At 31.9% G+C, this 25853-nt stretch overlaps 1 protein-coding gene across 9 annotated transcripts in view; it reads left to right on the forward strand.

Moving 5' to 3' along the window:
* LOC130900498 (potassium voltage-gated channel protein Shaker) overlaps positions 1-25853 on the forward strand; it is a 291646-nt gene that overhangs the window by 191636 nt on the left and 74157 nt on the right. For 5 of the 9 annotated variants that reach the window (XR_009060190.1, XM_057811172.1, XM_057811173.1 and 2 more), the window contains 4 exons: positions 1498-1621; positions 5115-5392; positions 6219-6850; positions 18201-18330. Coding sequence is in view for 6 of the 9 variants with exons in the window: in XM_057811172.1 (XP_057667155.1) it covers positions 1498-1621; positions 5115-5392; positions 6219-6850; positions 18201-18330 (1164 nt within the window). In the remaining 3 variants the exon portion in view is untranslated. Of the gene's footprint in view, positions 1-1497; positions 1622-5114; positions 5393-6218; positions 9768-9828; positions 10301-18021; positions 18152-18200; positions 18331-25853 lie in introns of those variants that run through there. The other 4 variants (XM_057811171.1, XM_057811176.1, XR_009060192.1 and 1 more) reach the window with 3 other exon arrangements.

Here is a 25853-nt window from a genome sequence, read left to right on the forward strand (position 1 = left end):
AATCGTTTCAACTGAAGTTTCAGTAAAGAAAGAAATCCTGCATCAGGACTTCCCAAATCAAAACAATCCTTCTTCAAATACTCTTAGTCTAATAACATCTCAAACTCAATGATCATCTTCCTCTTTCTTGTTATTGGACAGAAGATAAAAAAAATAAATAAATTGATTAATGATAAAGGGAGATCTTTATTTTGAATCAAATTTATAATTGTTGAAATAACTCGTATACGATTAAAATATTTGATTTACGAACTTGGATGGCCTTATATATCAATTTAAGTAATAAAATATGCCAAATATAAGATATGAAATCATTTGAAGAGCAATCTTCTCCCAACTCTGCTGCTTCATACGATTTTTGTGTGGTGGTGTGACGAATGTAGTAGTATTAGTATATTCGAATATCTGCTATTCGATAGAAGTTAATTTCTTATTCGTACGATATGGTAAATAAAGTATCCAAAGTTATGAGCTAAATAATCATGGACATGATTTTTCACTCGTTGGAATTTTTTTTAGTTATTTGACTTCATCTGGATGAAAACCTCCTCAACAAATTTTTATATATGCTTCTGAGCTTTTTATATCATATAGACGTGTGATTTGCTACATTGTTTACATAAATTTGGGACATTATTCAGGTGCATTAGAATAAGGGTCAATAACATTATGAGTAGATGTAAAAGTTGTTGAAATATTCAGAAATTATTTCTTGTGTACGGTGAACATAAATGTTATATCATACACAATACGAAAAGGTCAATTTTTCATCAGCTGAGTTTATGTGTAGTTGTATAAATCTCTATGTGTACCATCAGATTGTTATTACAGCCAATAATATAAATAAAACCAATTAAAAGATTTTTCAACAGTATCGACAAATGTTTATGGAAACGTAGCCAAGTCATTTTAAAATTAAATACAAACTTTCAAAGACGTTGTAGGTGGACGTTTTGAACGCCTTTTTTGAAATTGTATAATATTATCAAGTAGATTGATAGCATCCTATCAATCTCCCTTCAACGGATATTTTTATAGTTTGTATCATATATTATTTATCTTATTTTTTGTAGCACATTCCTTCTAAAAACATTCTATCCTCAATAGTCTTTAATCAGTAAAAAAACTTCTGAGATAAATTTCATTCTTAGAATCTCCATTAACTTGATAGGTATAACATCTCAATATTATCCCGACTTTTCAGTGAGCAAGTTTCGAAAAATATTGTTTTAAATTCATGGAAGTAATATAACACTATTTCAACACCGTCCATAAAACGGACGTAGGTTTTCGCTGAAAGATATACAATAACCATACATCATACATGACACCAAACATTTATTTCTGTTTAAATATATTTCAACATATTATTCTTAAAACTACTTTAAAATTGGAATTAATGTGCCTCACCGATATCTTAATTCTACAAAATTCTTCTCAGACTCACAACAAATTGATAATTCCACTCAATATTTACTTTTGTTTTTTATTTTCTAGGTCGCTGCCCAAGCTCAGCAGCCAGGAAGAGGACGGGCACACCCCCCACACTCAATTTACTGGTGTAGCCCATTTTGAGCCTATCCCGCATGATCACGATTTTTGTGAGAGGGTTGTGATAAACGTGAGTATATTTATTTTTTGTTGACTAATCGGCAAAATAAAGTGTGGTCTTGATGATGTACAAATTATAGAAGACGAAGAGGAATTATTATTTTCATTGCTACATTCGTGGGAATGAATATGAATAAAAAAATTGAATCTCTTTATAATATTACCACCTAAATGTAACTACCACAAAATAAAATCCAAATTACCAAATTAGGTACTCATGAATTTAGGCAATTTCTATTAGAAAAACTCTCACTGAAAAAATTGGTGTCAATAATTGTTGTAATCTCTCCAGTTATAGGATATCATTAACTTTTTGCTGTATAATCTCTTTCGATACGTTCGTTATGTAAATCTACCAAATTGATGCTCATCAGTATTACTACAAAGTTGGATTAAGGATCTACGTGAGCAAAACAAGGATAATGAGTGTTACAACAACCTCTATAGTCATATACGAGGTCTGGCTATTAAATATCTTGTCTATGTACGTCTCAAAACACGTTACAGTCACAATTATAATATTTGTGCAGTAGCGGTTTGAAACGAACGTGTTTTTTTACTCGCGCTGTAAACCATATGTGACGAAAAACAGGAACACTGTATCATTCTCAAATTTCTAGTTAAATTGAAAAAAACGACTGAGTGCTATATATTATTGCAAAAGACTTATGGGGATAATTCTCTATCTTGTACGCGTGTTTTTGAGTGGTGTAAGTGCTTTAGTTAGGGCCGAGAGCGCAAATTAAAATTCAAGGCAATGTGGATCTTTTTTTTAACGACATTAACGGTATCGTGATGACTGAATGGGTTTCAGAGGGTCAAACTGTCAACCAGACTTAGTCTTTGTCAGTTTTGGCAGCACTGCGACTGCGACTGGCACAACGGCCCGAGTTGTGGAAGAACAACACGTGGATTTTGCACCAGGACAACACACCTGCCCATAACCTATTTGTGAAGCAGTATTTGGCCAGTAAGCGCACTCCAGTGCTCGAATATCCGCCGTCCTCACCAGATTGGGAACCTTCCAATTTTTTTTTGTTTCCGAATCTGCTTTGATAGGGACCCGATTTGAGTCGAAGGAAGACTAATTCCAGCATGTCATATCCTAAAGGCAAAATAATTCCCAGTAACTTTGAGATGACAATATTTGTCTCATGTTTATTTCCTGTAGCAACATAGGGTCTAGAAATAATGACACAGGAAATAGCGTGACTCGATAAAATATAGCGTCAAGGGCAATGGAGAGAGCCATGTTCAGAATCTCGTTCAGAGATAGGATCCATAACAAGGCAAACAGAAAACGTACAGGAGTGATAGAGATTCTAAAGCGTATGGCTGAGTTGACTTGACAGAAGCCTAGAAAAACTGACTTAATAATACTGAAAGAGTAGCTGGCCGACACTAGATGCAAACAGATTCTAGGAAGTTAGATGGTGCTGCAAAGAATTAGCTCGGACATAAATATTTAGGTATAGTTACTGGACAGTATTTCAAAAAGAATTTCAATATACAGCTAATTCACCAAAGTATTTGCTCAACAAAGTAAGTATAATAAAATAGAGAAATAGTACATATACACATTTGAGGGCTTCGAGCAAATATTCAACAGAGTTTAGCATACAAAATTAAAGAAAATTTATTGACATATGATACAATGGAAATAATATTCACACTGATATGGAAATTTCGAAGTTTCCCATAAAAGCTGGAGTGCAATACAGGAGCGTTTCTTCGAACAATTAGATATACTAGCAGCCAAAGTAACTCGATTGAGTAGATATTAAATCATATTTTTGAGATAAATCCTATTCAAGTGATTTTTACTCTAAAATAAGATACATGTAGTCATCTAAATAATCAGAAACACCACAAGATACATCCTTTGAATAGTTAGGTACGAACTTTTCTGAATATGAAGTGTCGAGATATAAGATTTCGTAAGCAAAATCAGACATAGTGATCAAATGGAGTCAATTCATAATACTAATACTAATACTAATAATCTAAGGAAACAGAGACCAAAATGCTTTATGGTTTTTCATAGTTTTAATTACTTGAGAAAATAAATTTATAATACAAACAAATTGGAATATATGAAGTAAAATGTGTTTAAATTGTAGCTTCTCACAGACGATGAGCTGAAGAAGCTATCCAGTTAAAGGAAGGAGTAAATGGATAATGGCAATGTATACAGAAATAAAATCTATGTACAAAAACGATACATGGGAATTAACCGAACTTCCTGCAGGAAAGAAAGTGATCAACAATTAGTGGGTCAAGCGTATTCCTTACGGTAGTATTGACAAGTATCGTCCAAGACTGGTTATAAAAGGTTGTGTACTGCATTAACTATGCAGCCACCTTCAGTCCAGTTGCTCGGCTGAAAGTGATTCTATCATTGTTGGCAATATCAGCTGTTTAGAGGATTGTTCTGCGGCAGTATGATGTCTCGACTGCATCCTTACACGGTTATGTCGAAGAAGAAACCTTCATGAAACAACCGGAGAGGTATGCGGATGGAACGAGTCGTATTTGTCATCTCAAACGAAGTTTATATGGACTAAAGCAGGCTCCGCACTGCTGGAATAAGACTCTTCATAACTTCATGACAGGTTTGAAATTTCAGCAAAGCCGCGCGGATCATTGTGTTTATAGTCTGCATAGTGAAGGTGGTGAAGCATATTTAGTGAATGGATTTCTTTCATTCGAGATCGAATTAAGAAAAAGATACTAGTTAACTCTCTAGCACATTAGGACCGAGTGCCAACTCGCAGATATTCTCACGAAGCCCATACTTCGTCCACGACTTCATGTTCCACGAAAAAAATTAGATCGACTTCATCTATGCAAATAAGGGAAAGCCTCGAAAAATCCAGACTATAGTTATTTTTGTAGCGGCTGTCTGCGAACAACCAGTTTTTCGTTTTTAGTGGTAGGCAAACCTGCTTGTAACTTGAATTACGTTATTACTTCACATGTTCCTATTTGTTTGTATTTCAAATTTGTTTCTCAAGTAAATAGTTTCGGCCCGAGTTTGTTTAGATTAAAACATGAAAAGCTTTATGGACTATTTGTGTTGATTCAAACTCAATATCTGAAATCAAATTATATCAGAACGAGATAAGAAATATTGTAAATCAAACTACTAGATTAAATGTTATACTCAAAAAGTTGATCAGCCCACGAACACAATGGTTGAAAAAAACTTGAGGTTGGGAAAAGTCTTATCATGATGTGTGATCTTTTATACTTTAAAGCCATTAAAGTAGCACGTATGAATACACATTATAATTTGAGAACGTTCTTAAAATACTTATAAGTTAGGTTCTATCATTAAAAAAAATATTTTGATATGAAAATATTTCTCAATAGGACGATAAACCAAAAGAATCCTATCAATACTATACAGCTAAATAGTATTCTGAGTTTTCACAAATCATTTTCTGAATATTTTTTTCCGAATAATCTCGAAAACAAAATTTTAATTCGAATTTAATTTTCAGGTCAGCGGCCTCCGGTTCGAAACGCAACTGAGGACGCTAAACCAGTTTCCCGATACTCTACTGGGTGATCCAGCACGTCGTATCCGTTATTTCGACCCCCTTCGCAATGAATACTTCTTCGACAGAAATCGCCCATCCTTCGACGCCATCCTTTATTACTACCAGAGTGGAGGCCGTTTACGTAGGCCCGTTAACGTACCACTCGACGTATTTTCTGAAGAAATCAAATTCTATGAGCTGGGGGAATTGGCAATCAACAAATTTAGGGAAGATGAAGGGTTAGTATTTTTAATAAACATAGATAATTTTTGTTTCAATCACTCAATGAGTCCTGCCAACATGGTATGCATTTTAAAAATGGAGCAGCTTGAATAGAAAGTGTTTTTGATTTGCACAATGTAATCCACCAAATATTAAGAAAAAGAGAAAAAATTTCTCCACACATCTTCCTAGTTTTCTAGATTCTATTTTCTCGAGAATTTTAGCAAGAAATAATGATTTGATTTCCATTATGACTTTAAGGGGTTGATATCTCCAAATGGAGTCTATTATTACAAGGCTCCTTGAAGTTTCATAGACTTACATCAGATAAACGACAAAATTCAAGAACTAGTATAATTTTTTGGTCAATTCCTTTAAGAGAGATCAATACTGTTCGCTATTTAGAACAAATGCTACTACTTGAATAAGAAATATCACGAGCTAAGTTGTCAGCAACTAAAAAACAATTAAAAACAGAATATCAAGTTACAGAGTTATGAACTAATAAAACAAAAAACGTTCTATGTAAACAATCAAGTAAGAATACGTTGGAAGTGTCTTTTTGAAAAAATACTGCTGTCCAATACTCTCACCATTCACTTTAGAATGTCAAATGCCGAAAAAGCTTCAGTAAGAAAAATATTTGGAAGGTATGGATATTTTACTGCAGAAACATAATATTTAAAAAAATTCATTTGACTGTAAGGGCTATTAACAAAATATTCAAGTAATATCATTAAGTTATTCTATTTTCTTGTTTTAAAATATAAGATACGAGCCTACGTTAAACTTAATTACCTACAAAGTGTGAAACAAAGCTGCTAATTTAATTATTATTTACAGGTTCATCAAAGAAGAGGAAAAGCCTTTGCCATCTCACGAGTTTCAGCGTAACGTATGGCTGCTGTTCGAATATCCAGAATCGTCCCAGGCGGCGAGAGTGGTTGCCATCATATCAGTTTTCGTTATCCTTTTGTCCATCGTCATTTTTTGCCTGGAAACGCTGCCTGAATTCAAGCACTACAAAGTGTTCAATACAACTACCAACGGCACCAAGATAGAAGAGGACGAAGTGCCCGATATTACGGACCCGTTCTTCCTCATCGAAACCATTTGCATTATTTGGTTTACGTTCGAATTATCCGTGCGCTTCCTTGCGTGTCCTAATAAGTTACATTTTTTTCGAGACGTTATGAATTTTATCGATATTATCGCCATCATTCCGTATTTTATTACTTTGGCTACTGTCGTGGCGGAAGAAGAAGATACTCTGAATTTACCGCGTGCACCTGTCAGCCCGCAAGACAAGAGCACCAATCAGGCCATGTCGTTGGCCATTCTGCGTGTTATTCGACTTGTGCGAGTCTTCCGAATCTTCAAACTCAGCCGGCACAGCAAAGGACTCCAAATTCTCGGACGAACACTTAAGGCCAGCATGCGCGAATTAGGCTTGCTCATATTCTTTTTGTTTATAGGTTAGTATCAAATATCAATTTCCTGAACTATTAGATAATAGGAATTATCATATAAACATTTTAACGTACAGGCTCATCCTTATATACTGTTATACTATATTTTCTTTGCGAAACAATTTGTTCAACTTATTGTGTCTTCTCAAGCCTTATAACGATATTTTTAGTAATATTTCAGTGATTTTGGCTCTCATCTCTTGTTTGTAGGTGGTGAATCAATGATTCTCCATAATAAATTTTTGAATTACCCAAAATATCATGTTGCACAAATATAAACATTTTCAATTTTTAATTATGCACTCCTTAATTAACTTTTTATAGAGGCTTCGATTGCGAATTCGAATTGCGACCGAACTGAGCATATTTCGACGATTTTTTTTTGTATTTTGACTCACGTACTTGAATAAGGTGGCACATTTTAGAAGTTTATAAACTGTGCTCGAGACCGTTATTTTAAGTTGTATTCGAGACGACCGAAAACTAGTGATCTAGTACGGATAAATCGGTTAACGAACGCGAACACTAGGCGGTAGTCTAGTAGTTACAGATGCCTATTTCGACGTTTATTTATGCGTATTCACGATAATCATAGGTGAATTGCAGTTCTCGGAGAGGTTCTGTAACCGGATAAGACCTACGTACGGCCAATATTAGTGAGCGTTATATATTATTTTAAGCGCTTCAATATTAGAAATTTCAATTTGTTTTTAAAAATTTGCACTAAACTGAATACCGTGAATTAATTATATTATTATATTTCAGTGAATTCTGTTACATCTGCCTTTTGTACGTCATCTATTGATTGATGCGTTTCAATTTAATTCTAATTAGCGTCACCTTCATATGGATTTCGTTAAATAGCAACTTACCAGATTCTCCAAACTAGATTCACTCACATATTCCAAGGCGTTAATGATTACTTATAATTTGTATTATAGTATTGGTTATAAATATATATGAGTTGAGTTTTACATACTCATGCATTATTCATTACAGATATACAATTTTGATTGTTCGACATTTTACTGTTCATCTAATTTTTTTATAACAACTATTCTGGCGAGACATTGTGTTAACATTGCAGTATAATCTTGAGATCTATCAGCAATTTGAATTTCTAATACATTTTGAACAGTAATTAACGTACACTTCACCAACTCGGAACATCTAATCCCGTTGAGTCTTCTCGCGATTCCTATAGTATCCAGGAGCTGTATTATGCCATCATTGTTATAGTGGTGAAGTCTTAGCTCTTGACTCGACTATAATTTGGTCAATCCAGATCCTTATAGAAGCTACTGTTTCAAATATACTAAGGTACATCCACGAAAATTAGTGATCTATTTCCAAAAAAACTGTTTACAACACCTACATGTTGTCACATCGAAAATAATAGTAACACTATGAAATTTTTTTGTTCACTTTATAAGAAGAGAACTTTACTAACCTGCTTTAGAAGAAAATAAAGGTGATCAAGTACATAAGAGTTGTGAGACTGTAGCAGGTGCGACATGTCCGTACATTCAAATATAGATGAAGAGTAAATCTCAAAAAATATTTTGCTGTTAAAAGAAAATCTGGGGAACTGCATTAAAGGAGATGTCAGGATTTTTTAAATAGAGAATAGTTGAGCACTTGCCTGCGGGAGAGACCATTAGAATTAATTATTGGCTAAAGAAAATTAAGATGACCATTATCAATAAATCGAATAATATGTCGACTTTCTGATTTAATTCCATAAGACTGCGCTTTTTCTCCTTAAAACTCTTCTCACACTGTCCTAAATATTCAATATATTTTTACTTGAAGATGGAAGATCGAGAACTGCATCTTTCTTGTTGTTATCATTGTTTGTCCTACGTATACATGTAAATTGAGTTCCGTTTTGAAATAAAAAAGAGATCCAGTGGATTTCAATAAATTCAGTTATCTAAAACTAGGACTACGACAGGCAGACAACCAATAGCGAGTTCTGAATAGCATTGTGTCATTTTGCTTGAGAGAGTGCTACTATTGAGTATATTGGAAATACAAGGAATACATTTTGCAACTTATTGATATATAGCTATCATCTAACTTATGAGTACTCATTGGTTGTTGAAACTTGAAACCCCCGGTATATGTACATTTTCAATATATGCCTTTACTAATGTAAAATGCGCGTCAAGATATAAATTCACCAAAAGATCGTAAATTCATAATTTTATGTGAGTACCGAGTCATCCATTAAATATAACCATACATTTTTATAGCTTTACGGTACGATAATAAATATATTCCAGGTCAATCATTATTTAGACTTGTTTATTTGAATATCACCGCCAATTATATACTTTTGCTGTTGTTAGCATTTCATTTTTTAATAATATTTCTCTTTTTTGTATATTCATTAAATTGAATCACGAACACAGATAGAACGAACTCAACACTTTCGCAATGTTTTCATGTCAAATTAGGAGAATCTTTTGTAAATTGAATATCAAATAGAGATTTACATAAATCTATTTTTACGTGAAGACATATGAAAGCAATTTCTACTAACCAATACGAATCAAACGAAATCTTTAATCTCAACCCTGAAGACAAATTGGCAACCTAATTATTCAACCAAATAATAGCAAATGCTAAGAGTACTTAACCATTTCATTTTATTTAAAAATATAAAGGTGTTAGTTGTATTCAACCACTTCTAATATTAATTCAAAATAATAATAATTCCTTAGTGTACTGCAATATAATACAATATTGGTTAAGTTTTGTTTTTAGAGGTCATATAAAATTTCACTTTAACTATGAGAACCCGCAAAGGTGAAGAGAGCCTTCCTCAGACTTTAATCCTTTAATTTCAATACTCTTTATATAGCACATTTAGAATTAATAATTAAAACAAATTGAAATGGAAATGACGCATGAAATTCTCGTAAATAGAATAGGTAGTTATACCTACGGAACGAGAAAAATAATACTGACAATGCCTGAAGCGTGATTTTAAATGTTCAATCCTGGATACTTTTTTGACCCGATCTTTAGTGGGCCACATGGAAAGGTCCACCCCAATATTTGGCAGTATTCATTAGATTTCAAGAAAATGTGTAAACACGATGTTTTTGATCTTTTTGAATAATATATTCAAAATACAATACAATACAGCTCTTATATAATGTGGAGATGGGTAAAAAAGTCTTCTCCCAAGTATGATTATTCTTCGTTATACATGTGAGAGCGGAATCAATAGTTTGTGGCAAAAAAATAATTGTACAAAAATACGATCACGACGAATATCTTAACTCCTGTTTCATTTGAGAGGATGCTGTATATATCTTTCGTATAGAAAATAGGAACATCCATTAAAATGAAACCTGATCTACCCCGAAACAAAGAAAAAAAAAAGATCTAGAAAGCTCGTAAGAGCGGCGTTACCCCATCTGGGGTGTTTAGCCACCATATATATATTGAAATGAAAGAATAGTACAGTATTTATTTTGCCAATCTTGATGCCACATCCAGTTCTTTTGTATTTGTTTTAGGACTTAAATTAATACGATGGATTCTACTTTAGAACTGTAACAGAAAAATATTTATAATTTGATAAAGTTTTTTTATAGTTTATCAAAATAATCTCAATCAAGCGGTACCTCTAAAACTGTGATTTGAACGCATCAACCGCTTCTTCAGACAGTCTGTGCGGCGGATGACCCATCAAATCGATGTTTTGATTGTTCAGAAATATTTTGGTTTGAACTGATGTGTGAGAGCTCGCTTTGTCGTGGTGGAAAATGATTCGTCTTCTGCCATTAATTTCCTTGATTTTTCGAACACATTATTCGTTCCCTGTCACGATCTTATAGGCATCTTTTGAAGCACCGCGATTAAAGTTTTCCAGCATTTCGTTGCACTAATCTATACGAACTTTTTTTGAGTAATTGTTAAATTATGCGGTAAGCAACGCGAACAAATCTTTTTGATAGCGAATGTTCATGCAGTATTGAATGTGTGCATCAATCCCACGGTATGTCATATGACAATCTTGCAATATCAGTTTACGCATAGCATTGTTGTTTTATAACACATCAGTCGATTTTTGACATAGTGCAATCACGACTGAATTAAGAAAGCCTGCTGTGGCTGGAGATAGTCATCACCAAAAGTTGAAGCTGGTTGATCGGCACACTGCTGTGTGCACATATTCACATCAGTGTTGCCATATTTCAAAAGTTAATCCTTTTTCTCATTAGAGAGGAACATTTGTATTTACAGTTAATTGTGGGAGGTTTTTTAGTTTCATACGTGTAATATGATCTTTGTGAAGTGATAAAAATGATAATTGCGCATAATACACTTACAACTAGTTTTATTTTGATTCTTTTGTTTGACAGACCGTCATTAGATCAATTTTGATTTTCATTTATTATATTTCAGTCAATACCCTATATGAACGACATATGGATCATAAGTCCGTTAACAGATGTAGAACTTTTAGAAATTATAGAAACTCTTACATTTGAGGATATACTAGACGATTCACAAATGAACACATATATAGATGGGGAAGACAGTCATGATATTGTTAATCAGAAATTACAGGAAAACGATTTTGGTGATGGGGGTTTACAGGCCTAATTGATGACCAGGTTGCTGAACAAGAAGTTGATATCCCTCAAGAGAATACTAAAAAGGAATTGGGGAATGAGAATCCTAAGGGAGTAGATCAATTGCAAGCTAAAACAGAGAAAGAAAAGAAGCATGTAAAAAGGCCAAAATCCAAGAGGTTAAACTATAGACAGAACATGGAATAAAAGAGAGGTATTGACTTACATTACAAATTACCAGTATCCAGAAGGCATAGAATAGAATAATTTTGTGGGCTGTGAAACAGCCACAGATGTTTTTATAACCGTTATAAATCCAATTTTAAAAAATATAAACCAATGATAGACACAGATTATTCACGACTCTCTACAATGGTACAAGAATGCTAAGAATTGATGAGTCTAAGATAATTTTTAAAGGTCGTAGCTCATTGAAGCAGTACAATCCCAAGAAACCTATAAAACAGGAATTTAAAATTTGGTGTTTGTAGGATCAAAAAGGTTATATAAAGAACTTCCAAATATATGAAAGAAAGAACGAAATAGTGCAAGTCAAGAATCCCACATTCGGGCTTGTTGAAAGAGTAATTCTAGGTTTTAATGAATTTAAATAGGGAAAAAATAGAATGACATGTTTGATAATTACTTCACGTCGCTACCTCTACTAGAAAAACTGAAAGCTGAACATACACTAGCATGTAGAACCATCAGGTCTGATAGGGCAGGACTAGCTAAGAGCATGATCTCTAGTAAAGCCCTAAAACGTGTAGCACTTTTTTTCTATGGATATTGGTATTTGGGAATGGCAGGGCAACAAAAACATTTATTCAGCTAGTGAACTCCATGGCAGTGAAGAAATCACTGTACAGTACAGTACACAAAAAGATAGATCAAAGTTGCCGATCTAAGCTCCGATAGTTGTGAAAGACTAATAAATACATAGGAAGAGTGGACAACGAGGATAAATTGAGGGCTGTTTATGGAGTCAACAGACGAATCATTTATTCTGAAATCAACAATAATCAGCCTCTTCTAGTATTTCGTCGATCTGTTGCTATGAAGCTAATTACCCATAAACGATGTGGAAGCAATAAAATACGTTCTTCTGATGTGACTAACGTTACTTCTAATAAATAGAAGCGTGATTCAATCCAAACTACTGTCAAAATGCTCTACATGTCGTGTATCTCTTTGTTGCAATACTACCAAAAATTGTCTCCTAGAATTCCACCAGGTAGCTCCTCGAAGATAATTTTTGCATTATGCTACAACATTTGTTTTTTGTATTTTATTGATAAATAATCAAACATTTTTTCTATTTAGTATCCAAGTACCAGCTTGATTTTTATGAAAAAAAAAATAAAAATATATATATAAAAAATTTTTGGTGCTAGTTCACCTATTTGAATTCCTCCAATGAAAAAACATTAAAATAATCGTAAAACTAATATGTCAGGTAAATAACAACGTTCGTATCATCTAAAATGGCTTCTTTTTAAGATTTTGGGCTGAAAACCAGTTCAAAATTGGCACTAATAAACAAGTAGTATTAATAAAAAAACTAGTTAATGCTTGTCTCCTCGATGATTTTCAACAAAGTTATTGGAGTTTGTTATGCCGTATAGCAGCAATCCTGCTATAAATAAGAAGGCAATCCAAAATCCTAGCATTGAATCGTATTTTATATGTAAAAAAGGCAAGGAATCAAATATAATCAAACAATGCATTGTCCCTCAATCGACATGTTTCACTATTTACTCAAATTCTAATGAATACTGTTCAATATCTGGGTCTATTGTTTTGTTTGACCATCATACAGGGTGGTCCATTACTGTGTGGAAAAGCAATAACTTACTTAGTTAAAATATAAGAAAATTTTTTTAAATAAAAGTTGTTATATTTGCCCAGATACACCTAGGCGTGACAACATGAAGTAAAGTTTTTTAAGTAGGACACTCTTTATATTTGTTTACCATCGATATTCTGCATCTAGCCCTGTCTTTTCTTTTCCCATAAATTGTGACGTTGCCAAGTTGAAGCGAAAAATATGAAGATTTAACGAAAGTTGGTGCACTATAATGCTGCCTAGTAAATGTTATTAGTGAGAAGTAACTAAACTTGTTTGGTAAGTACAAAGGAAAAGAATGGCTGAAATGTCTGAACAGAGTTTCTCTCGTTTGGAGTTCGGGGTGTTTTTTACATAAGCATTCATTCAGGAGATTTGAATTAGAAAAAACTTTCTTAAATCGAACACCCAGTATATTATTTTACCATCTTATAAAACTATTTAATGTCTTCAAATTATGTCCAATAATGTACACTCTAAAATTGACTGTTTTCAAGAAAATTGCGTTTTTAGTTTATGATTTAAGAAATTCATCTTTTCAACAATTGAAAATTGAACCCCAAACGTAACTTCTACTCTGTTCAGACATTTCTACCTTCGTACTTACCAAACAAGCTTTGTTACTTCTCTCTAATAACGTTTACTAGGCAAATCTTCATATTGTTCGCTCCAACTTGGCAACGTCACAATTTATGGGAGAAGAAAAGACAGGGCCAGATGCAGAATTTTGGTGGTGGTAAACAAATATACAGGGTGTCCTATTTAAAAAAACTTTACTTTATGTTGTCAAGCTTAGGCTGAACACCCTGTATACCTCAAAATATTTTAGAAATGGGTATCTGTGCAAATATAACAACTTTTATTTCAATTTTTTTTTTGGTATATTCTATCTTAAGTAAGTTATTGCACTTTCACACACTAATAGGTCATCCTGTATATTTTGAAGAATGTCCAACTTTTTTGTTTCGTAAATAACATTTTTTAATCGATAAGTTTATATATAATATGGAATTTTCAATTGAATTTTGAATGTAACAAAGTGTTTGCAATATACATAGTATTGAAATAATTGACAGAAATAAAAAAAAAAGATTCTCATTCCGCTAGAGATATATTTATCAGTTAAGGTCAATTTTGTATCGGCTCTTGTCTTTAGAATTTGTCCGTTATATATTCAAATCCAATTTATTATGCGTTATAATATATATTTCACTTATTTTGAATTTTTGAGGATAATAATAATAATGTTTGTGCTCATTTCATATACACATAAATGTTTGTGTAGTTATTGGAAGAATATTTTGAGTATAAGCTTCTATTGTTCATAAATCAGTTTGTTTCATTTTGATTTTATAATTTGAGTTTTAATTGTGAGTTCTTAAATTTATTTTGCTCACTTAATATTGATATTTCTGTACTATTTTTATCAATAAAAATATAAATTATCTAATTTAGGAATACAACTCAGAAAACTGGCAGGTTTATGAGGTTAATTATCAAACTGACTCTTAGTTTAATTAGTTATAACTGCTGCAAAGTATCACTTGATAATTTATCCTCTGCTATCTCCTCTGTCGCATGGATTAATGTAAAAGAGCTATGTTTCATTATTACTATACGATTCGACTCTATTTTCCAAGTAATAACTTATTGTCATTTCTGTGGTACTTCATATTAGTTTCGCTTTTGATGTTTCAAGCTTTGCTACTGAGGTGCCGATCAATGGAACAAATACAAAATTTTTCGTTATCGGTGCATTTTCCACCAGATTATGTCGTAAATATAACTTGCAACGTTGTTTGCTTTCACCACCCCTTTTAGAAAAAGGTCAATAAATGAATAAGTCTAATAGTTGTAAAAACTAGTTTGTTTCGGTAAAATTCGGTTTTCTGTATGAAATTAGTTTTTATTGAGTGATCCAATCAGTCCAATGTTTTTCCAATCTTTCATTTTGCCTCCACATAAACTTCTGTATCTATATGACTTACCCATTTGATCGATATGTCTTCTTTGGACGTTCAGTTTTCAGTTTCACTATATTTCCATGCAATATTGCTTAAAATTTTCACTTTTTTCCACTACAACAATTTGTTTTTGTTGGGTAATGATCTATCATTGTGATCTCATAAATTGTCAAATGATTCAATCCTTAAGAATGACTTTTTTATGTAGCAATAACACGCAACCCATTTGGAGTGATTATAGCTCAATGAAGTTAATTGAAAAGTTATACATTTTTTATCAAAAATAAATATCGATAACATAAAATATACCATATCTATATTCATTTCAGAAATTGAGTATCTAAAAAAAATAACAAACTAAAGATAATCAGCTATGAACTTTCAGGGGCAAACATTCTACAATTAAACGACTCGCACGTCGATTGAAGAAAAGAACCAAAGAAAACCTTCTTTGTTATAAAGCATTTGCTCCCATGTTTTCAATGTTTCGGATTTATATAAGATCTATATGTTTATTTCAAACGTGTTTCTTGCTTCAAAGCTAATCATTGAAAACTTAATCTCAATCACTATCGCTATTTATGATCTATCAATCATTTGTGAATCGATGTCAATCACCATAGATTAGAGAGCTAAGGAAAGAGAAAATTTTATGCTGAAATTAATAAATATTTAGCTGTTTATGAATATATGATTAATCATTCCAAACCAAGAGACAATAGCCAGCTATGCATAGAACAACCATGCCCTGAATTTTATTTTCTCTGAACTTCGTAACACGTCGTAAGAATAAATTATGTAAAATCTGGGAGATAATACCAATAGGATAAAAATACGTTTCATATATCGCCGGCAGATCAAGAACGTTGGAAGAGAAAAAAAGGAGATTGGAGTAAACATATCAAACCAATTCACTGAATTTGTCAGTGTCACATCAAAATAATTTCTGTGAAAACTATGCTTTAGACTTGCGACACTCCAGATAAAAAATCGTATATCTAGAGGCGATGAATTATAGTGAAAACGGGTTTGCTACGTGAAACGGAAGGAATAAATAAAAATTGGCAGTATGGCAGAAAAGCTTCCATTCAAAAGCTCGTCATTTTCCAACTTTCATAGTACAAATAGACCCCATGGAATGAGAATGTACAACTTATTAAATCTAACATCATTCCAGCGAGAGAAGTTGAATAATCACAAGGTGAAACAAGCTAAAGAAAATCAAATTTATTTGAAGCAGCATCCGGAAATAAGAGTAGTAATATCGATACTATTAAACGGTATTCTTAAAGAAAGACCTAAAAGGAACATTAGGAGGTTTTTTCATGATTATTTTAATGATCACCTTGAAGATATAGTTGAAGCTATTGGAGCAACTAAGAGAAAAGAAAGAAAGAGCACAGAATAGTTTGCTTCAAGACGTAAAATAAATTACAAATCTTAAGGTAACAAACCTTATGCAACATTAGTAAACTATTAATTACATTATATGGACTGAGATTGTATTTTATTCTAATTCATAATTTTCTACTTCATTTGGTATTTGGCATACTTCTTATTTCGAACAGGACGTTTTCTGATATGTTTCATAGTGGTTCATAATTTTTCATGCTTCCATTGTAATTAACAAACATTTTATCAGTTTGGCTATTCATTTATCATTAAAAAGGAGAATGATTATACAAGTTTTAATGCAAAATTTCAGGTGAAATTTATCAGAAACCCCTTTCAGGATCATTATAAATTCAGCTAATCATATTTAGGATTTTCACAAAATATCCAGAAAATCACTTTGAAGTTTCTCCAATTTGCTATTATTTTCCGACAGTTTTTTGGATTTTTTCTTAGAATATGTGTGAAACACCTTATTTATATTGAAGTTAATGAAGCATCATTAAGCATAGGTTTAAGACCAAGTATTGTCTTATATCCATTTCCATTCTTATCCTTTTCTCTCCATTTTTCTTTCTCTGCATATTGTACTCGGTGCTATTCACTTTATTTTTTTTATTTATTCTGGTTTCATATCTTCAATATTCACGTTCCTCATTACATGTTGATTATTCTTTTTTTATTTAATCCCCATCTTGCTATCGCCTTCCATACCGTATCTACGATCTTACATGATATCTCCTCATTTGTAATCAAACTGCTTCAGTACAATCAATTTTCCGGTAGATCTTATCCAACTTGAATCTATTTTGATTTCGTAGTTGCTTACTCGATTTGGCCTGCTACTTCTTTGTTAAAATTTGTTTATATCTTATCAAATTGTTGCATCATAACATGATATCATCTTTTTCAAAATATAAGTATGAAAATATTTCTAATTATTATAGTTCTAGTAACTTTCTGTTTTGGGCACGAGCATCATAACTCGCAAAGTATTTGTTGTTATTGGTTAAATTATTTACAAAACATCAAGTTATTAGCACAAATTTTCAATTTTAGAGAGAAAAATTTTATACTAAATGTATCATGGTGTCTTCTATTTCAAGTCTATGTTGTTTCAAAGAGACATCCAATTGGAAATGTAGAGCCCAAATTTGGAAGTGAACATATACTTAAAATAAATTGGAAATAACTATCAGTCAATTTGGTTTTATTCACTTTTCAAAATTTTAACTTCGAGTATTGCATTATCTGTTGTTCTAATGAAAAAAACTAACCCCATAAAATAAAAATGAAACATACTGATTTGTCAGATATATCTGGAATAAGCACTGATATAATTTCTTCGGCAATCGCCGGCTTCGTTTTGTTTGTTTGTTGCAGGAGTCGTCCTCTTCAGCAGCATAGTATACTTTGCAGAAGCTGGTACCGAACAGTCGTTCTTCAAATCGATACCGGATGCGTTTTGGTGGGCAGTCGTTACAATGACGACAGTCGGCTACGGCGATATGAGGTACAGTCTGATTTTAAACAGCTCTACTGACCTATCCTCCTCCTTGCAGGTGTCGTGCTGTTCTCTAGTGCTGTCTACTTCGCAGAAGCCGGTTCCGAGAATTCCTTCTTCAAGTCTATCCCAGACGCGTTCTGGTGGGCAGTGGTCACCATGACGACCGTGGGCTACGGCGACATGACGTATGATGTACAAACCTAATTCAAATTTAGTTGCCTTCCACCGTAGCTATACACCGCGACACCATATGACCACCTAGGTCAGGCTTGGAAGAATTCAGTTCGATTTTTTGGCTTCAGAGGATAAATCCGTATAAATTCATTTTCATGTGTTTCGTTCCTTCCATTTGTCATATCGACATTCGTGAATATTTCAATTATTCAAATCGTATCTATTTTGATTATTCGAAATTTAGCTATTATGTAAATCACTTATTTTAATTAAGTGATCCAAAATTTTCCTTTGATCAATTCATGAGCTCCATCAAATTTTGGTTGCAAATTCAGAATAATTCAGATAAGAAAGTATAAATGAGAAATTGAATAAAAATATAAAGTTGTATATACAGCTTCAATTTTCGGCGAGTCATCAAAGATGTGTGTGGCTTGGCGTTTTGCTTGTCCAACACGACGTCTATTGGTGAATCCGGATGCATCTTTTAAATTTCTTCCTAAATTCTGTTCAATTGTTGACAATATAGTCCTCAATCTACAGTTTACTCAGATTTTCATAGTATATAGTTTATTCCCGGTTTCACCACACACACACACACACACCAACACCTTACGCGTCGTAAATCTATGCATCACAACGTTTGTGTCACTTCACCACACGTCTATCATAGTAAAAAATCTTATATTCAATCCATTTTTCCGCATCCGTTCTTAGTCTATCCATTTAATTAAATTACGTGCAGTCGACTCGTACGACACCAAAATATCTATTGTATAGATATATAAATCCTCTTATAAATGATTACAAACTATTTAATGGTGACTATTGAGTGCATCATCGATATCTTGACAGCTCATCTGGCGAACTATCTAGATCATTTTCACATTTGTGTTAGTTTTTCAGAAATCCCACTTATTTTAAAACATTGATAACTTCTTATATATAGCTTAGAAATGTTGACTAACAAAACTTTCTACAAATAAATTCAATTTAAAATAGCATCTCTGAAATGTGCAACTTAATATGTACCCAAACATCGGGTTAATTTGTATAATTATATATATATATATGATTGTGTTTTTGCATTATAGCCTTTTCTGTAGTCATGTAACGTATTTCTTTAGACATTTAACACATTTTCAAGTTCTGTAAGCGTAACAGAAACACTGACAAAACTTCTCTCCACAAGAATGTAACCTAAAATGCTAATTGTTGAACGTGCATAGAGCTGGCTCAATCGGACTAATGATTGTTGATATACCAATGCTATAAAAATAGAAGAATTCTAGAGGTGAAATCGATGTTTTCAGACACAATTCTAAGACGGTAGAATTCCAATTCAATTTTTTATCTTTCTTACAGACAATTCAATCAACTGAAACTAAATACATCTATTAAAAGTTCTACTAACAAAATGATATTTTAATATCAATATTATTCTATGATAAACTGAACTTATTAGGAATAGAATAAATTTATGTAAAAAATTATTTAACGGTTTATAGAATTTGTTGGGATATATATTTGAATTCAAAATAAATTTGGATACAAAATTTGAGATGTGATGTAAAGTTTGTGTCTATTTTGGCGTAACAATCCGCTACTACAGTGTATATCAAATCGAAAGATCGAAAATATAGTTATATGTTTTAATGGTTGAATATTGATAATAGAATTCTTTCTGAGAAGAATCTGAAAAGCATTAATTCTTATATGGAACAAAAGGCACTAAATTATTTTTATTTAAATAGGGATCATCACGTTTTAAAAACCTGCCAAACCTTTCTTGAATTATTCAAAAACTATAACTGCAAGAAAAATTTTATTTGGGTACCTAAATAGCATCTAAAACGCCCTTTATTTACGTTAATATTTTTGACTTGGGTCAGCCAAGTTTAAAGAGGTATGAAAACTTTCTTTGGAAAAATATACGGTATCTAGTTACTTTTAGAAATTAAAATAACTGTCAGTCCGAAGAATATCGCTTATTGTAACATGTTCTCAAATAAGTTCCAATCCTCCATTTCATAAACAGCTGAAAAAAGCTTTTATTTATGCTGGATGTTTCTTATCAAAAACTAAGAATATTACGGATATGATTGCAACTCTTCCATGGTCTTTTGGTAACCTAAAAATCAACACAACCCTAATAAAGTAAATCGCAAAATCAGAAACTCCTGACCCTACAAATATTACTAATGTATATTTTGAAGTATCACTTTCTAAAGCCGATATTGAGGTATCATATGATGGGAAGAATGCCGAAGCCAAATACTCACAGATCTAACATCCTCATATTAAGCTGAACTTATAGCTATTTGAAAAGTTTTAAGATATACGCAAAGTCAAAATCAATCCCTATGGATCTTAACACAGGCTCTCAAAACGGTTTTAAGAAACCTTAGAAGGAATGTATAAATAATTATATTCTTATAAAAATAAAATCTGAAAAAACTCTTCAAATTTTAATATTCAGAGCCTCTGGCCATCATCCTACATAAATTATAGAGGCTAACAAGATCGTAGATTTGTAATTTAAAAAGAAAATGTACTATACGTAAAGTATATATTCGTATATCATCCCATTGGTGAATTGAGTGGATCGAATCCAAAATTAGTAGTAAAATACAGTGCTTCTTTGAAAATATCTTCGTATCCGTTGAATTCAATTGAAACTGAGATTTCTAAAATATATTATCTGTTAGCAAAACTAACGTTATACTAACTATAAACTACTCTATTTTATGCCTTAAAGATAGATTGTATTGTTGATCCCTGTACTTCTATTAACTTTTTTCTTTGTTTTAACTCATGATTTCCACCCTTTTGTCAAAATACTCTTGGCTGTAATTACCCCACCTGACCCTTAAAATCGTTTCCCACTCATGAATTTTTTATTCTGAGAACAGTTGGAACTCAGACGTAGTTAAGTATGGCAAATAGGTTGGATGTTGTTGACATTTCGTGCTTTAGTTCCCTGATTATCGCGATGGATTTTTAAACTGTATAAGAAGGTGCGTTGTCATGATGAAAATGATATTTTTCTTGCGTTGATTAGAATGATACACAAGTAAAATACTGGAAGAATGTGACTTCTTTTTTTTTAAACGTTGAAAAGTTGAAGTTGTATACAACTATGTTTTTGTTCGTTTTTAACCAAGATCTTTTTATAAGCTCAGACTTCAGCCAAAATACACCTTACCTCACTTAATGATATGACTAGGCCGTCTACAAAATCTCATTCGATTACATAATCATATACTGTGCTTTTAATAAGGTTCTAAATACAGTAGTGCATCTTTCTACTAATCAAAATTGAAAGTGAATAATACATATATAATTTGAACAACCGTTCTTGAATTTCTTGTGTATTCTATTACGGTCCAAATTTATACAAAGCTGTGATATGTTAACTTTCACCAAATACGAGTAGTTTACCGATATATATCAAACTTTATACTTATTAGTACAGTCGTAGAACCGCTTTGACAAGACCAAATAGACGAATCCCATACCGTTCATATTTCTTATTGAATGACAAAACTTATTAGACAAGATGTGAATATTGACATTCATCCCAATTAATTCCGAGAATAGAAGAATGAAAGTTGTCTGGTTTCGATTTTTTAATTGCTATTGAAGTACAATAGCGCAGAAATTTCAGAGGATACAAACACATATTTGGAGGAAAGGAATAAGAGTTGCCAACATATCTGAAGTACAAATTCAACTTAAACAACTATTGTTGTTATAGAGTGTTATTTAATTTTTTTAAGAAGCCTATTCTATAAATTAGCTGAATAAAATGCGAAAGTGTAAAAACAAATCCTGCTTGGTTTTATCAGTACTGTTGTCAAAGACCAAACCTCAACCTCTTAGTCTAAATAACTGAACTAAGAATGCAATTAGTCAGTTCCAATAATTTTTTGAACTACAGCAGCTCTGAATTATTTCAAATATTCGTATATAATTATAATTGCTTGCTTTTGTACATCATTATCATGCCATACACAATTTCTGTGCAAATGTAAAGATTCAGAGTACCCTAGTAAAATGATTTGAAGCAGTTTTCTTCCTTTCGAATGTTCTTAAATGGAATAACCTCCTCTATTGTATCACGTAGAGAACACTGTACGGCGATAATTATTAATAAAGGTAAATTTTTCTGTACATGAATAATTTGGTTAGGCTTGTAATAATGCAGTCTTAAAACAATAATGATGTTTCTCTGAGCTTTTTCATCGACGATTAATATAATTAGCGCGATGTAGTTCGATAGTTTCCATTAAAACTGTTTTAAGAATATAGAATCCAATTCCTTTTTCTCGTATTCATTGTTGCATTTTAACTCGCTCTGATGGCTATGGAAGAAAGTATTATAAGATTTCTCTGTATAAATCCATTGTTACTTCCTATATGACTTATTAGTGCGGCCATTCATCTGTAGGTGCTTAAATACAATATATGAATATGGAAATGAAAACGTCTTGCTAACAGTGACATTTTTTTCTAAATAGAAAGTATGTACTGTTAGTTTTGAATTGATTTGAATAGGTTTTCATCCTCGTTAGTGTGTCTGATATACACAATGTGCCTTTGATATACAATTATATAAATAGACACACCTGTCATACTTTTACAAGGACTTAGATGTAAAAATGTCTTTCTTAAATATTAAGATTCATTAAAAGTATTGGTTTTATGATCCAATTTGTTATAAAGCACATTTCTATCTATTTTTCTCGCCATTAATATAAGTATTTTCTTTCTTTTCGCCTTTTTAATAACATCATTGCATGTTCTGTAAACTTTTATTTTGGATGTGAACACCCATAGAGTAATGCATCGGTCTTCAACTTTGACAAAAAAATCTTCTAGTGTTACCATTTCAAGTATCTTCTTTGAACTTTATCGAAAATTGGAGATTTTGTGACAATTTGTGCATCTATTGCAATTGACCATACCAAAAGTTTGAATGTAGTGTCGTGTGATCACATAACAGAATTAATATTGAATAGTTTTCCAACAAATCACAATAATTTAGACTGTTATGGATACAACACACAAATATTGATGTGAAACACGCGTCTTCCATTGTTTGGCATTTTGATTGATTAATAACAAGTATACACAACAAGGTAACTGAATGAGTGGTTTTAAAATTGATAAATTAATTTTTATAGTCTGATTCTACAACATTTTTGCAAGAAAAGCTTTTTTTATTGATAAAAATTATGGTTGGATGATTTCCAATTGATATGATGATTATTATTGCATTTATGAACAACATTAGTTCCGATGGGATATTTTATCAAAAAAAAAATATAAATTAAAATGCGCAGTTTAGAGACAAATTTTATTCGGATTTATTCCTCTATTCTTCGACGCCTGTACCTTCCAGAAAATTCTTTGCTCCGAGGACGCGTCCGGTTTATTTAGACTACAAAAATCCAGCTCCCAAAAACCTACTTTTGATGTCGTGATGCTCTAAATGTGTGGCTCCAAGAGTTCCTTGGTTAATATAATTTTTATTTGGAAAGGTTGAGCAAACAAATGTAAATAAAATAAATATCGCTTATTTGCGAGTCAGTGGTGGTTTTAGAACTAAAACATAGGGAATATTGGAATTGATCTTTAGATTAACAAATTTTTAAAATGAAGACTATCAATTTTTCAAGATGCTATGAAGGATAGTTAACACAAAAATCTAGTAAGGTAAGTATCTACTTGAGTAAATTCAATATCTCTATCTTATCCAGATACTGCGTTGACTTTCTGACTTGATTAAGATGCAGATAATCAATTGATAATAATTTTCTATAGAAGCTAATGATATATTTTTCCATACGGCAAACCTGCTGCTTCATTATTCATTTTAAATGTCTTTGCATTTTTCGCAAAAATTTTGTTAAAATACAATACCTATTGTTTGCAATTTTCCAATTGAATGTAAATTTTTTCTACATCTACAAAATTCTCAATATAGAATATTGATAAGTGTTACTTAATCTTGTTTTATTGATATATATTCTCTTAAATATCTGCTTCTGTCGCCATCGATTTTCAGCTGCCTTGTTCATGAATGATTATCTCAGTTTTAATTTCTAGTTTAACCTCATCTCTTTTTTTTAATCCTCAATTTTTGTTCCGGTTTCCCAAAAATTGCATCCATGTTACTTCTACTGATATTTTTTATCCTCCAAAGAGGTTATCTCATTCATCTCTTCTTGGTTATCTTCAATCCATTGTAAATAAAAATACAAAAATTGTTGTGAAGCAATGAAATATTTTCTGGCATGGAGAACTGAGACATGAAAAATTCACACTTTTCATGGTAAGTGAGGTCGAAATTCAAGCAGCCAAAAATATGCTTTTTAACATCGGTTTACAATATCTAAAATCAAAAATAAATTTTCTTGAATTCAATCCAGTATTTTCGATTCAAAGGGCTTCTTGATTAAGATATATAAAATATATTGAGCATACAAATTTTAACTCATCCAAATATGGCTTTTCAATCATTATTTCAGCTTCAATTGCATCTCCTTTCAATTCGCTTTTTAAAACTATGCTCTGCTTCAACAAAAACACGTTATTCAACAAATACGTTGGAATTACCTACAATGTTTGTATAAGTTTAAATTTTTCTTTTGATATTTTCAAATTTGCCAACCTTTTTAACAAAAAATATACTAAATCAAGAACTCCAGACTTGCTCTCGATGTTGTTGCTTTCTTGATTGATTATGTTGGAAATCTGGACCAAAGAATTTTCTATGATGCCGATTGATATGTTTGATCGTTTTTTCTACGTACACGTAACCAGGACATTTTTTGCAACTAAAACTGTGGTACCAGATAACACTTAACGAAAATTCCTAGATGCACCAAATTTTAGTTCTAGTGGATGATAAAGATAACGTTGTTGGAGATTGTAATTAATTAATTTTCATAGATTAAGCTCACTTTCATTTTTGCCTTAAGTGTAAAATATGATGAATAGTAAAAATTTTTTAAACAATCGATGGTAAGGTTTCTATTATTTTCAATCAATTTATGATGAAAATAATAATACTGCAGATCTCGAAAACGTCTTTTCAAAATAAAGCCGCAATGCTGGGAATATACTCATTTTCTATGTAATAATTAATACGGAGGCAAACAAACAGATTTTTAAGCTAGAGTGAAGAACAAAAAAACAATGCGAATTCTATTATATTGGAATGCTTCTGATTTTATATAGATCTCCAATAATTATCTTTGTAATCTTAAAAAAATTCAGAACAAATTCTCTGTTTGCAAAGAATGAGGTTTTTTAAAATAAAATGTTTTTTTTCCGTGATATTTTCTTACATAATAATTTTGTTAGCTAATCAATAAATGTGTTACTGTTACTTCACTTGAAATCTAATTCTGTTAATTCAGTATCAAATAAAAAATCCAATAATATTTTCTGGATAACTTTATATATAGAGTGGGCATTGAGATTAGTGCACTGCCAAAATTCTAGATTGGCATCTTACTGGTAGTCT

Source organism: Diorhabda carinulata, chromosome X (genome assembly GCF_026250575.1).
Source record: "Diorhabda carinulata isolate Delta chromosome X, icDioCari1.1, whole genome shotgun sequence".
NCBI lineage: Eukaryota > Metazoa > Arthropoda > Insecta > Coleoptera > Chrysomelidae > Diorhabda > Diorhabda carinulata.